The 13,160-nt window shown below is 41.0% G+C and overlaps 2 protein-coding genes across 5 annotated transcripts; one reads left to right on the top strand and one right to left on the bottom strand.

The window, feature by feature from the left end:
* The first annotated feature begins 149 nt into the window (after positions 1-149).
* On the top strand, positions 150-11,954 carry LOC133155176 (gastrula zinc finger protein XlCGF26.1-like). 3 transcript variants are annotated; one of them, XR_009714605.1, is made up of 5 exons: positions 150-398; positions 1,268-1,389; positions 2,131-4,545; positions 4,634-4,707; positions 10,696-11,954. XR_009714605.1 is itself a non-coding variant. In XM_061280269.1 (3 exons), the coding sequence occupies exons 2-3, from the start codon at positions 1,293-1,295 to the stop codon at positions 3,867-3,869; spliced, it is 1,836 nt and encodes a 611-aa protein (XP_061136253.1). In that variant the 5' UTR covers positions 150-398; positions 1,268-1,292; the 3' UTR covers positions 3,870-4,599. The 3 variants fall into 3 exon arrangements, 1 of the variants encoding a protein (XP_061136253.1); XR_009714604.1 differs by having other exon boundaries at positions 2,131-4,553; XM_061280269.1 differs by lacking the exons at positions 4,634-4,707; positions 10,696-11,954 and having other exon boundaries at positions 2,131-4,599.
* On the bottom strand, positions 5,147-13,050 carry npat (nuclear protein, ataxia-telangiectasia locus). 2 transcript variants are annotated; one of them, XM_061280268.1, is made up of 18 exons: positions 12,849-13,050; positions 12,527-12,645; positions 12,372-12,432; positions 12,221-12,293; positions 11,918-11,958; positions 11,074-11,310; positions 10,927-11,002; positions 10,694-10,817; positions 10,514-10,605; positions 10,333-10,414; positions 10,173-10,269; positions 9,963-10,076; positions 9,512-9,873; positions 8,278-9,433; positions 8,113-8,213; positions 7,931-8,024; positions 6,264-7,537; positions 5,147-5,802 (listed from the first exon to the last, which is right to left on the bottom strand). In XM_061280268.1, exons 1-18 carry the CDS (start codon positions 12,883-12,885, stop codon positions 5,722-5,724), a joined length of 4,221 nt encoding a protein of 1,406 aa, XP_061136252.1. In that variant the 5' UTR covers positions 12,886-13,050; the 3' UTR covers positions 5,147-5,721. The 2 variants fall into 2 exon arrangements, with proteins under 2 accessions (XP_061136252.1, XP_061136251.1); XM_061280267.1 differs by having other exon boundaries at positions 8,278-9,873.
* Positions 13,051-13,160: the final 110 nt, after the last annotated feature.

Genomic DNA, 13,160 nt, shown 5'->3' with positions numbered 1-13,160 from the left:
TTTTGGGGGGAAAACGTGCACAAAATGTTTGTTGTTTTTGCACGCAATGTTGGTTTGTGCCTGGGCAACAACAACAACACAAAAACTTCCCACGGCCCTTCGCTAGAGGGCGTCCGAGACCTCTCAAGTGCCATTATCATCACGTAACAGGAAGTTCCTTCTGGTCATTCACACAGTCACAAACACACATTCACGCAGTCATACCTGGGAATCGAATTCAAGGTGTCGGCACACAAGGCAAGCACGTGCATTCCCTCCACCATCGGCGAGTCCCACGACGATGGTTTAAGGACAGAAACAGAAGCTTACTTCATTCTATTCGGCTGCATCAGATAAACACGCAACTTGTGTGGTGACAAGTTAACCTTAGCTACACTACAACCCCAACGACGAAAGAGGTAAGTGACGACTCTGGACCCAAGTTATTCCTAGTACTGCTTGGTTGCAGTCCATAAGTGCGGCTCAATGCTTGTCGCATGGTAGCTACCACAGTGCTAACTTTATGATATTTTGCTTGATTATTGCCATTATTGTTGACTTACAAGTGACTATTGTCAAGTAGCTGCAAAGGCAGCGTCCTCAATACAGTAAGATCTCGTTTCTTGCGGATAATTAGTTCCAGGACCACCTGCGATAGGCAAAAATCCGCGATATAGAGAAAATATATTGTTACCATAGCCATAAAAGACTTTTATGAACCTTTGTTGTATTTTATTGTATTTTTAAACACTGTATATTGTAATTTAAAATGTTTTTGTATTCTTAAACACTTTAGTAAACAGTTTAAAGTCAACCTGATTTTCATAAACATTCTTTATCTTAATAAATGCGGAAAGAAAGAAAATAAATAAGAGTAAATATATACATCTACACAAGACTTTTATGAACCTTTATTGTAGTTTTACACACTTTATTGTTGTTTAAATATTTTTTGTATTTTTAAACACTTGTATTTTTTTAAAGTCAAACTGACTTGCAGAAACATTCTTATTTATTTAAATAAATAAGAAAATGAATACGAGTAAATTAACATGATATCGTTGCAATATACACGGAAGACTTTTATGAACCTTTTTTGAAGTGTAAACGTGTCTAGCTCCTCTCTGCTCTTGCGTGCTGGCCGACTGTCGCGTCCCCAATATAAATTTCTAAAGAAATCCGTGATAGAGTGAGGCTGCAATAAGTGAAGGGCGAAGTAGCGAGAGATTACTGTACCAGTTGTCTTCTCTTTGTTTTAGTGTGTTAGTTAATGTCTGTTCCTACTCAGACCGCACAGTCGTTGCAGCGAGAAAATGTTTGCAAGGACCACAGCAAAGTACGTGGAGGAAAAGGACCGTAGTCGTCAACGACCGGAAGCTCTTTGGCTGCAGCATATAGGAATCCAAACTGGTGAGAAATCTTTTTCATGCTCAGTTTGTGGCCAAATATTCTCTGACAAGGTTGTGTTGCAAAGAGCAGATCAGTACATGGCTATTTTCTTTTACGAATCTTCTTCCAGTGTTTATTGTTGGTAGAATTTGATCAAAATCATGTGTGATAGGTAGGGGTGTAAATCGCGGATTTTGTCACGATACAATATCATATCGATACAAAGAATCACGATACGATATTTGCCGATATCTTAAAGCCTGCTGTGATTCATTCACGATATAGTGCTCTACGATCGATATAGAACAATATCCCGATTTATAACAATTCATACGCAAAATCAACAAGGTACTGCAAACTCTATTTAGGAAATTACACAATGCTTCCAAACGAAAGACTTGAAGCCCAAAGGAGAGCGAATTTCCTCGTCTTCTTGGACACTAGCCATAGTCGGCTCCCCTTTCACGTGCCTGCTCTGCTCACAACACAACACGCCGCGCACTGCTCCCGGAAAGAGAAAGCAAGCAACAATGAACTGGATTTCAAAATAAAGTCGCGTCTCATGTCTGAGGTCAAAAACGAGCGATATAGATCGATGTTTACGTTTAGCATCGATGCCAACAAATCGTAGAGCATTATATCGATTAATCGATGTGTATCGATGAATCGTTACACCCCTAGTGATAGGCAAATTGAAAAAGTTCTTGTTTGACCAGTTTCTTTTCAACTGTAATTTTCATGTGTGTTTGTCTTGTTTTGTAGACATCAGTGAAGCTATTGGTCCTAAGCAGGAGGAGCCAGAGCGCACTCGCATTAAAGAGGAAGATGTGGCCAAAGAGGTCCAGCACCTCAATGAACAAATGGAGCAGAAGTTTCTTTGCACCATAAAAGAGGAGGAAGATCCAGAGCGGCCTTGTAATAAAGAGGAGAGAGAGGACTCCTGCGACATTAAAAACGAGAGAGAAGACTCCTATGACATTAAAAAAGAAGAGGAGGAGGATGCCTGCAAGATACCATTGACTGGTGTCCATTTGAATAGTTTAGATGAGGGTCAACGTGAGGTGACCAAAGGGGCGGAGCCTTCAAGCTGCAGCTCAGGTCAACAAATGACCAGAGAAGGTGATGGAGACCACTGTGGGGGATCACAAGCAGCTCCATCATCAGATTGTGATGACGTGTCGTCACATGTTCCTGCTGCTGCTGTTCGTGCTGCTGCTGCTGCTGATGATGAGTCTCAAAACAAACACAGACAATGTTCTCAGTGTGGAATTTGTTTTGCTCATAGCAGTAGTTTGAAACAACACACAAGAATCCACACTGGGGAGAAACCTTTTTCATGCTTAGATTGTGGCCAAAATTTCTCTCGGATGGACATTTTAAAAATCCACACAAGAATCCACACTGGCGAGAAACCTTTTTCATGCTCAGTTTGTGGCCAAAAGTTCTCTCGGAAGGGAAGTTTAAAAAGGCACACGAGAAGCCACACTGGTGAGAAACCTTATTCATGCTCAGTTTGTGGCCAAAGATTCTCTCAGAGGGGAACCTTAAAAGGTCATACAAGAATCCACACTGGTGAGAAACCTTTTTCATGCTCAGTTTGTGGCCAACAATTCTCTCACAGGAAATCTTTAAAAACGCACACAAGAATCCACACTGGCGAGAAACCTTTTTCATGCTCAGTTTGTGGCCAACAATTCTCTCACAGGAAATCTTTAAAAACGCACACAAGAATCCACACTGGCGAGAAACCTTTTTCATGCTCAGTTTGTGGCCAAAGATTCTCTGAGAAGGGAACCTTAAAAAGTCATACAAGAATCCACACTGGTGAGAAACCTTTTTCATGCTCAGTTTGTGGCCTAAAGTTCGGTCACAAGGGAACCTTAGAAATTCATACACAAATCCACACTGGCGAGAAACCTTTTTCATGCTCAGTTTGTGGCCAAAGATTCTCTGAGAAAAGAAACTTAAAAAGTCATACAAGAATCCACACTGGGGAGAAACCTTTTTCATGCTCAGTTTGTGGCCAAAAATTCTCTCACAGGGGAAGTTTAAATACGCACACAAGAATCCACACTGGCGAGAAACCTTTTTCATGCTCAGTTTGTGGCCAAAAATCCTCTCATAGGGGAAGTTTAAAAACACACAGAAGAATCCACACTGGTGAGAAACCTTTTTCATGCTCAGTTTGTGGCCTAAAGTTCGGTCGTAAGGGATACTTAGAAATCCATACAAGAATCCACACTGGCGAGAAACCTTTTTCATGCTCAGTTTGTGGCCAAAAGTTCCGTCAGAAGGGACACTTAAATAATCATACAAGAATCCACACTGGCGAGAAACCTTTTTCATGCTCAGTTTGTAGCCAAAGTTTTTCAGCGAAGAAAAGCTTAAAAGGTCATACAAGAATCCACATTGGCGAGAACCCTGTTGCCTGCTCAGTCACTTGCCAAAGAGTCTCTCATGAGAATTCCGAGTATGTTGGGGAGATTAGCAATGATCCGTGAAGTTTTCACCTTCTGTTTGTTCATGGGTTTTTGCATCGATGTTAAAATACCTAGTTAACTGGTCTCAGGATTATAATAGTTTTGTAGTTTTCATTATACTTGATGTTTACTTTGTGTTTAGTTGTGGATTTTAACTGTAATTAATTTTAATTCATTACTTCACTGGTTCTTCTATATCAAACAATTTATTTGTACACTGACAGTGTCAGTGACACTCTGATGAAGGCGGAAGAACCCGCCGAAACATGTCAGGTAAATAAACCTAAAATAAATTGTTTGATATAGAAGAACCAGTGAAGTAATTGAAAAAGAACCTAGTACAACAATTTTAATTCATATTCAGGCCAAGTTGCTTAGTTTCTATTCGTGTTTAAGGTTTTAGTTTTGTTCAGCTTTTCATGTTCATGCACAATGCACAATGATTTAAACTCTCTGTTAGAAAAATGTATATATATGTTATCATGCGTTCTCTAATCAATGCCTTACCGCCATATTACTGCAATATATGCTTGCTGTTTGGCCTTGCTGTTTTTATGATGTACCACAGAATGACAGTTTCTTTCTAACAAAGACCACTTTGTTAGACAACGTGCCTCATTGCTGTCCTGCACCCCAGATGAACCTCCAAGTGACCATTAAAGTCAGGGTTTCCTAACTATCTTGATCGTAGGATTAGGTTGGAATGTATATAACCAGTAATAAATAACTTGGCTTGTTGCATCCTACACAATGTCGTAAAACTTCCCTTGCTATGTTTTAACCAGAGGTCAAAGGTGCAGTCATCCTGAAACCTGGATCCATTGTTGTTGCAAAGCCATGGCCCTCTGGTATGTAAGAGGTAAGAGTTTAATTGTAAAATAAGATCTAAAACATGCTCATTGTATTTTTTAACAAATGCACCCAGAATTAAGCAATATGGATTTTGGGTGGGTGTTCAAATTCTACTGTTCTTAGTCTGTTTTCCTCAAATAACACATTGTTCAACTGGCGGTCAATGATCGTCTACTGACAGTTTTTGTCTTGTTGAAAGGGGCATCTACATTTGATCAAGAGAACATAAAACTAAAAAAAACCCAAAACTTATGTCTGCCAGCATCTCAGCGAGTGTCATCTTTAACTAGATCCTTTAGCTAATTTTTAATGACCCAATCATTGCTTGCCATATTTATCAACCAACCGCAGCACATTGCAATTTAGATTAAGACGACAGCAAAGAACAAAAAAAAAAATCCAGTGTATTTAAAAACATGTTTTAACATTTGTCATCACACACAAAATAAACACCTGCAAGCCAACTTTATTGCGCAGCAGAAATACAATCAGTTAATATCACAGGCTCGAGACATATTGTATTTTTGCTCCCAAACTTTACATTCTAAAATGTTTTATTTCCATTTCATATTTTTCATTTACATCAGTTTTTAAGATAAAACTTTGATTGTTCAAACAGATTAATACATTTATTGGAAAACACATTACAAAATGTATTTGTACACAGCAACATGTTTAACTGTCAGTTGGTTTCGTCAAACCGGAGTCAAATATTGACCAAAGAAATGCTGAACCATCCTTGAGAACAAACAACTATACAAAGTGATACAACTACTGCTGCTAAACAGTATCAAAATCATAAACAAGCAAGATGATGAAAAAAAAAAAAAAAAAAGTGCCATGTCTGCTCAACTGCTGCAAGTCAACAATACTGGTAAAAATAAAGCCTAATTGAGCAAAACAGATTGATTTCAATTGACAAGATGTAAGTTTAAGTTATACGGATGAACCAGATGGCCTGTTCTATTCCTGGACGTAACTCAAGTAGTTCATGTTATAGCAGCTATTTCCCATTCCGCTTTTATTCATCGTAGTGAAGTGAAGAAAGGAACTTATCCACGTCCAAGTCATGTGGGAAACAATTTATGAGGTTTTTCTTTTGCTGCAGGATTGAAAACAGAGGGGGAATTAGATGAGAATTAAAAAAAAAAATCATTTCCAAGGTTACATCAAACAGCCATTAATAACAACAGAAAAAGAACATGCAATTTTTGCCTGTCAGTCTTCTGATAAAAATAAAATTCAAAACCATAGTAACAAACTAAATAGTTATGTTATATACTTGCTTGTTCGTGCGTGGCCTTTCTGTTCTTGTCTTTCTTTCTCATTTGCAAAGTGATCATTTTTTAACCAAATAGTGTTTTAAGTCGAGATATTGCAGAGAAAAGCCAGAATCTTCTGATGTGGTCTTGCACCACCTGGAGGCAGTCTGGATTTTTCTATCATTGCTTGAAATGGCAGGACTAAAATTTCAAGTTATGACAGAAAGACCATCTATTTAAGAGGCTACTTAAAACTAAATGTGAAAATCCATTAAAATAATAACAAGTAGACGTGCCTTACCTTTTTTTGCTTTTTAGTGGGAGATTGCTTTAAAGACTTCTTAACAGGGGGGGTTGCTGTGGAAGGGGAATGCTTCCGTTTCTTGGAATTCTCCAAGTTTGCAGGAGACTTTTCGCCAGCCTCTTGGCGCAAACTGTTCTTGAGTGGCGTGCCAGTCCTGGCGATGGCGGCACGAGACAGGATCATTAGCGTGCGAGCAGCCATATTGATGCTGTTTTCACTGGCGGGGCTGCAGGTCGGGACGTCTGGGGTGTTATGGGGAAGAAGATTCTTAGGTGTTCCCTCTGCATCTTTACCCTTCTTCTGTTGCAAGGGAGTCCTTGGACTTTTCATCGACTCTTCTGGGTTACCACCAGTCCCTGGGGTTTGTGGACCAGTAAGATCTGGGCTGTTGAGTCCTACCGGTAATCTCTTAGCAGGTCTGGGAGGAGAGTTCAGCCCTTGAATGTTCTGCAGAAGCTCAGCTGCCTTTGTGGCCAGAGAGATGGTCTTTGAGGGAATTTTGGCAGCTGTGGATTGGGAACTTGACGTAGGTGTGACAGCTGGAGGTGCTATGTCTGCTGGCGTGTGAGTGGCCGGCTGCTGCTGCACTGGCGAGCAACCCATCGTTTTGTTTTCTTTATCGGTTATCACATTTGGTTGCCGCGGAGTATGCACGGTCTCGTCTGTTTGTTCCGCAGGCTCTTTCTTGTTGCTGTCAACTTTTTTTTTACTGCCCAATTTGAGCGCAGAATCGGATGACGACGACTCTGAGCTATCATACTTTGGCTTAGTTCCATCACTTACCTCAACTTCATTAGGACTGTGTTTCCCTACTGTAGATTTCAAGTTGTTTCTCGGCTCTGAGCTTTTTATTGACTCAGTCTGAGACACATCGACTCTGCTCCCACTTGCAATTTGAGGTTTTCGATGTGGGGTGTTAGCATCGCAATTTTGTTGTTGTGAAGGAAAATCCGTATCCAAATTCCCACCAGTTTTGGGATCTGACGAGCACCTCACGGTCTCGACTCTCCGTTTGTGCTTATTGCCACCGAGGATAGTGGGCCTTGTACAGCGGGTCGTTTGTGAACGACCTTTTTTAGACTGCGTGACACACAGTGACGTTGACACATTCCCAGCTGAAGAGGTGGCCGTTGTTGGTTTAGAAGTTGTTGGTTGAATTTTGGTGGATGACTCAAAACATAAAATTCTCTTATGGCTGGAACCAGAATCCTTTGATTCGTGATGCTGATTTGCATTGTGCAAATTCTGTGCGACTTCATTGAGCATAATTCCTAGAATGCACAGAAATTAGGTCAGAGAAATGAACATGCATTCTGCTTTTCCACTGTGCAATACCGTGCCAGCTAAACTTTAGTCACCTCAGTTTGGGGTGGTCAAACTTTAGGACAAATAAGAAGAAATGCTCTGCAACAGAGTTAAAATACTGTTGCATTTCTGGTCATGTTCCTCCAAAACAAAAGAAAACATTTGTGCCGAACCGAGAGTATGCGGTAGCCTATCATACCGGCTTTCACTGATGGAAAAGCGTGGATTATAGTTGCGGTGAGCAGGGAGGGTGATAAGCTATTTTTCAAACATATGGAGGTTCAGAACCATTCTGAAATCAATGTACTGTATATCATTACCTATCTATCTGTTTGCCAAAGAAGACAGCTAGTACTTACCACCAGTTGTGGGCTGGTTACCAGCAACCATCGAAAGTTTGGGATCCAAAGTTAGGGTGTGCTGCATTGGCACTAGGTTTGGTATTCCAACACCCTGTAAAGCAACACTCCCAATCAATACTCTCATCATTCACTTAAGTGTCCGGAGCAGAATGAATAGAAGTCAGAAGATATTCTTTTACCTGATTAGCCACCATCTGGACATTTCCAGTCGCATTCTGTCCCACAACAGAGACAGGAAGCATCATAGGTTTAGCAGGTGATGGCAAGATGAGTGGTGACCCTGTGAAGAATTTTTAATATCAGCACTCGCTAATGCAGCTGATAAAAATGATAACGGATCTTACCAGCGACAAGGCTTCGTGCAGGAGTTGCTGCTGAAACACTATAATGGCTGTTTTGGGGCAAAAGAGGTACTTTTGAGGAACCTGCAGGCACCTGCCTGCTTGAAGTATCTGCTGTCAGGGGTTCCGTCATGAGGAAGTAGCTAGTACCCGCTCCTTGAAGCGCAGGGTTAGCAGTGTCCAAGGGTAGCTGAATAATGTAGCTTTGCTGCGTTTGTGTCGTCGTCGTCGGTAACGGATGAGAAGAAACTAGCGCTCCGACTCTACTAGGTGAATGAGCTTGCTGTGTTTGTGTTGTTGCTGTTAACTGATCAAATGGACCGAGTGCTCCTGCTCTACTAGGTGTCGCTGACGTTACTTGATGAAATGGAACTAGTGCTCCGGCTCTACTAGGTGTTGCTGATGTGACCTGATGAAATGGAACTAGTGCTCCGACTCTACTAGGTGTTGCTGATGTGACCTGATGAAATGGAACGAGTGCTCCGGCTCTATTAGCTGAATTCGCCAGTTGTGTTTGTGTTGCTGGGGTCAACTGATGAAATGGGAGAAGTGGCCCAGCTCTGGAAGGGGAATTAGCAAGTGCCTCTGAGCTTTGTAAGCCATGCACCGCCAGTGCGGCTTCATCCAAGTTAGTGCCTCTCGGTGTGCCAGGTTCTCTAGGGGACTTGGCGGGTGAAGAAAGGTAGATTGTGGGGAGCTTTTCTGTAGCAAGACTGGAAATTGCCTGATTCAAAGCTTTATCACTTGAGGAAATGTCATCGGGGTTATCACTGATGATGATCTTCAAAGAAACCACATTATTGGAATCGGTCATATCTTTTCTTGGGGTGTTGTTATCGCAGGTGGCCAAGCTAGATTGAGCAGCGCCGAGCATTCCAGAGATTGGGGATGTGGCGGATGTAAAAGTGGATGGGTCAAGTATACCTGTATGAGGTGTGCTGAGAGAGGAAGATAGCTGGGGACAAGCTGTTACTATATTTGTTGCAGTGTTGTTAGCAACAGTGGAGTCTGCGGACGAAAATGAGCTCATGGATAACTGAGGCGTTACTGAGAGATTCATCGAAGGCTGAATTGCTCCACCATTGATTGCAACTGAAGTAAGAGAGGGGTTTCCACTCATCTTAACTTGATCAGGAGACAAAAACATAGGCTCATCACCCTGCGAAGATAAAGACGCCAAAGATTCAACTCGAGAGCCTTGTTTTTGTTTACTTCCCCTTTGAGTTGCCACACGAACCACTGGTTCCGCCGTAGGAGTGGCTTTCGATGAAAGGACAGCTGTTGAGTCCATGAGGAACATAGTGGTGGGTACGTTGTCTTTAGTGACACACAGTTCTCCAAGAGTGGGTGTATGCTCCATGATAGCTGAAGTATCCACTGTGCTGTCAATATCTATTGGTGATGCATCAACAGTATTACTAAAGAGTGAAGCTTTTCCTTTTTCATTTTCAGTACTGTTGTCTGACTGGGATGATCTACTGCTGGGCCCGATTACACTCTTTTTCAACAGAGTGTTTGATTTTCTGGTCTTGCGTTCTTGGATCGGTTTGTTCTTCACCGTTGCCGCTGTTAAATCTGATGTCTCTTGCACTGTGGTGCCTGTTAAATGACAAGAGTACAAAATGATTCATCTTAGTCGTTACCTGATGGATTTTAAGTTCAGCTCTGAAATTAGTTGACCATCATACCTGGATTGTTACTCTGAAGCTGCCCGACTGTAGATGGTGGTCCGGCATTATCATTTTCTCCTGTCTTATTGTCCATATCCATATTTCCTGGTTCTCCATCAGTTCGTGCTTTATCTGCAAAGGAAAATCAGCGTTATGCATTCGTAAATAAGAAGAGCCATGCTCAAATGTTTTACTACAGTCAAAACAAAGACAACAATGTATATTTACTGTAGTCAAAGAGGTCAAACAGGGCCTGGAATGCGGGGTCCGATTCCGTTTGCTCCAAAATATCGTGAATTGCATCCTCACTCATATGTATTTCTCCCTGAATAAAAAGAATCAGGTTAATATTAAATATATGATCTATTTAAGGACAGAGACTGAGCACCTGTAATCCCAGGATCTCATCAATTGACTGGTCCTCTTCTATTGAACTTGATGGGGCCTTTACTGTTTGGGGAGTTGGTTCACTAAAGTTTGATGGGAAAGCCAGAAGAAAATATTGTATGCATTTTAATATGTGTCACATTACATTGAAGACCAGTATTGAATTTTTTCAATACACTTACTTTGCAAGAATTTTGTTGATATTTTCAGCAAGTTTTTCCTGTAATGACCGGTCTCCCAGAATCTTATCACGAGCACTTTGTATCACAAGTTGCTGTGGACATACATTTGGTGTGAAATTTGCAGTTGTACAACTATCTGTCTCATTATTCCTGTTAAAAGCGGATTGCACATATACTTACAGGGAAGTTCTCATCAACGACTTCTTCAGGTTGTGGTTCAGCAGTAACGTTGCTGGCAGGTGTACTCGACTTTCCAGGACCACTGGAGCACCCCAGAGCAGTGCTCCTTTTCCTTGGAGTGTCCCTGAGGGCAGAACACATGATTGTGGTGTTTAATGCACTAATACATCTTTCAATTTAAAAACATCAGAGTATTTTGTCAGCGTGCATATAAATATAACAGCTCTCCTTACCATTTCCGTCGCCCAGGAGACATTGGTCCAGGATTTGGTCGCTGTTCTGAAACTATTATCTGTATAGGACAATCTCCTGAAAGAGACAAGCATGGTCATGTATTATTTATTTTTTCCTTACATACCAAGACGCTATGAGATACTTACTCTGTATATTGAGTGATTGGCTAATATCATGGAATTGCTGAGCCGTTGCAGTACCCGGAGGGGCTCTGATTTGGGGAGAACTGTAGCTCACAGGGATGGAGTGGCTGAGCGTACTCTGTGTGCTGAGTGCCGGGCTGCTGATTAAGGATGCTTCCGAAGAACATACAAGACTGCTCGTTGAAGTCATCGTCAAACCTCGTTGTTTCGCCAAGTTTGCCAGTCCAATGCGTGAACGTGCTATTATGGAAAAAGACCATTTACATAACTGTTTAGTTTAGATCTGAGCTTAAAATTTGTTTAAATAATCAATCACACCATTCTTGGATCATTTTAGGATGACAAACACAGGATCTCAGCACAATGGCTACTGGCAATGGAACTTATGAAATACTTTATGAGTGGTAGTGTGACAAGCAGCTAAAGCAACAGGAATAACTAAACCTCCATTACACATACAAGAAAATCTGAATTGACACCATTCAGTTATTTTCAATTACTATTAGTACCAAATTTATTGTATGACTGTTTTTTAAACATTTGTATGATTAAGAGTGTTAGAGTGCAATGTACCAATCTGGCTTCTAAATCCAAAGTTTGATTTTATTTAATTTGATCATCTTATTTTTTTCATTTGAATAACAGGTAAGAATGATACTTCCCCAGTAAAATAAATTCTGAGACAAAAGGTTTGATGCTGGAACACATCATTTCAATTTTTATTGCATCCTTTGGGAAAACTCCTTAGGAAGTGGAAAACGGAGGGGGTCTAGTGTTCTAAAATAGATTGTGTTCGAGAGTATATGCAAAGCGTCGAGAAATTTCCATTTTATTTCTAGATTCTCACCTCTCTGACTTGCTGCGATAGCTGGGGAACTCTGTAAGGACCTGAGAAAAAGATAAAATGTTTATGTTTTGAGGAAGTTGATATCATAAACCATAAATACAATATCATAAACCCCATCCTCCATGCATTTTCGGAACTGCTTTTCTTGGACAAGGCAATTTCGAATCTCCAGTAAACTTAGCATGTTTTATGGTTGTGGGATGAAGTTCAGAATGTCATCACAAGCACGGAAAGAATATTCAAAACCACACTGGAACAAGGCTGACTGCTAACCACCCATACTCTGGTAATCATTTGTATTACTTGATTTGTTTGAGCGTAAAATCCAGCTTTTTCCACAATGATGTCAACATAGCAGGTACTTCATGGCAAGTCTCTGTAAAAAGATCAAATGGGAAATTAGGAAAATAAAACATGACACATTAGCTGGTTATATTAAAGGTGGCATGAATACCTTTTGCTTTTGCAGCCATGTACTCATTTAAAATCGTTGTTAGTCCCTTTCCAAAGACAGACTACGGAGAAGAGATAACAGACATGGTGAGATGCACAGCGTATCTAATTTCAACTTGTTTTATCTTCATGGCTGTATAGATGCATGCAACTTACAAAAACACAAGCAGGGAGAGCTCCATCTCCCATGGTGTGTTCTGCATATTCTTTCAGGTTTGGGCTCTCCTGAATGAATGCTTGGCTTGTAGCGGAGAGACCTTCTTCCTGAAGATAGCCTGATGACAGAAAACGATATTTTAACAATTGGACACAACATAATCCCCCCAAAACAAAACGCTACGTTGAATATTGTTTTACACTTGTTAGTTCTGTAAAATCCAGCTGACGCGCGAAAGCTTTTGACAACCCTGTTTGTGTTTATAATTATGTTGGCTAATGCTACAGCTACAACTTGTCCGTTCGTTCTGACCAGACCTACCCAGAACGAGACGAGCGACGTCAGATGGCAGCAACATGGCTGCCAGCAGATTGCTTCAAAGAGTAAATAGCCTCCAGTACTTCATTTACATTTCCACTACGAAAGATACTTTATAACGTCCAACTTTAGACTTCATCTGTATTGTTGGGAAGGCGTTGTACTCAAAAGGCGGGGAACTCAAGCTCATTGGACCCGGAAGTCATTCTTACCAGATTGTGGTATACTGGAAGTTGTAGTTCCAAGCCTAGTTTGTAGTCCTACGCCAGGTTTGCCGTTCCACTTCTATTACAGTCCTTTCCATGCCATTGGTGA

The sequence above is a fragment of the Syngnathus typhle genome, linkage group LG6, assembly GCF_033458585.1.
Source record: "Syngnathus typhle isolate RoL2023-S1 ecotype Sweden linkage group LG6, RoL_Styp_1.0, whole genome shotgun sequence".
NCBI lineage: Eukaryota > Metazoa > Chordata > Actinopteri > Syngnathiformes > Syngnathidae > Syngnathus > Syngnathus typhle.
Note: the sequence above shows the minus strand (reverse complement) of the source record. Positions and strands in the feature narration are given on the sequence as shown.

Coding starts and splice junctions, on each gene's coding strand:
- npat (XM_061280267.1), bottom strand. CDS start 12,885: ATGTTGCTGCCATCTGACGTCGCTCGTCTCGTTCTGG. Junction 11,003..11,073: donor CCAATCACTCAATATACAGA/GTAAGTATCTCA, acceptor TGTCTCTTTCAG/GAGATTGTCCTATACAGATA. Junction 10,415..10,513: donor ATCAACAAAATTCTTGCAAA/GTAAGTGTATTG, acceptor ATCAAACTTTAG/TGAACCAACTCCCCAAACAG.
- LOC133155176 (XM_061280269.1), top strand. CDS start 1,293: ATGTTTGCAAGGACCACAGCAAAGTACGTGGAGGAAAAGGACCGTAGT. Junction 1,390..2,130: donor GCATATAGGAATCCAAACTG/GTGAGAAATCTT, acceptor CTTGTTTTGTAG/ACATCAGTGAAGCTATTGGT.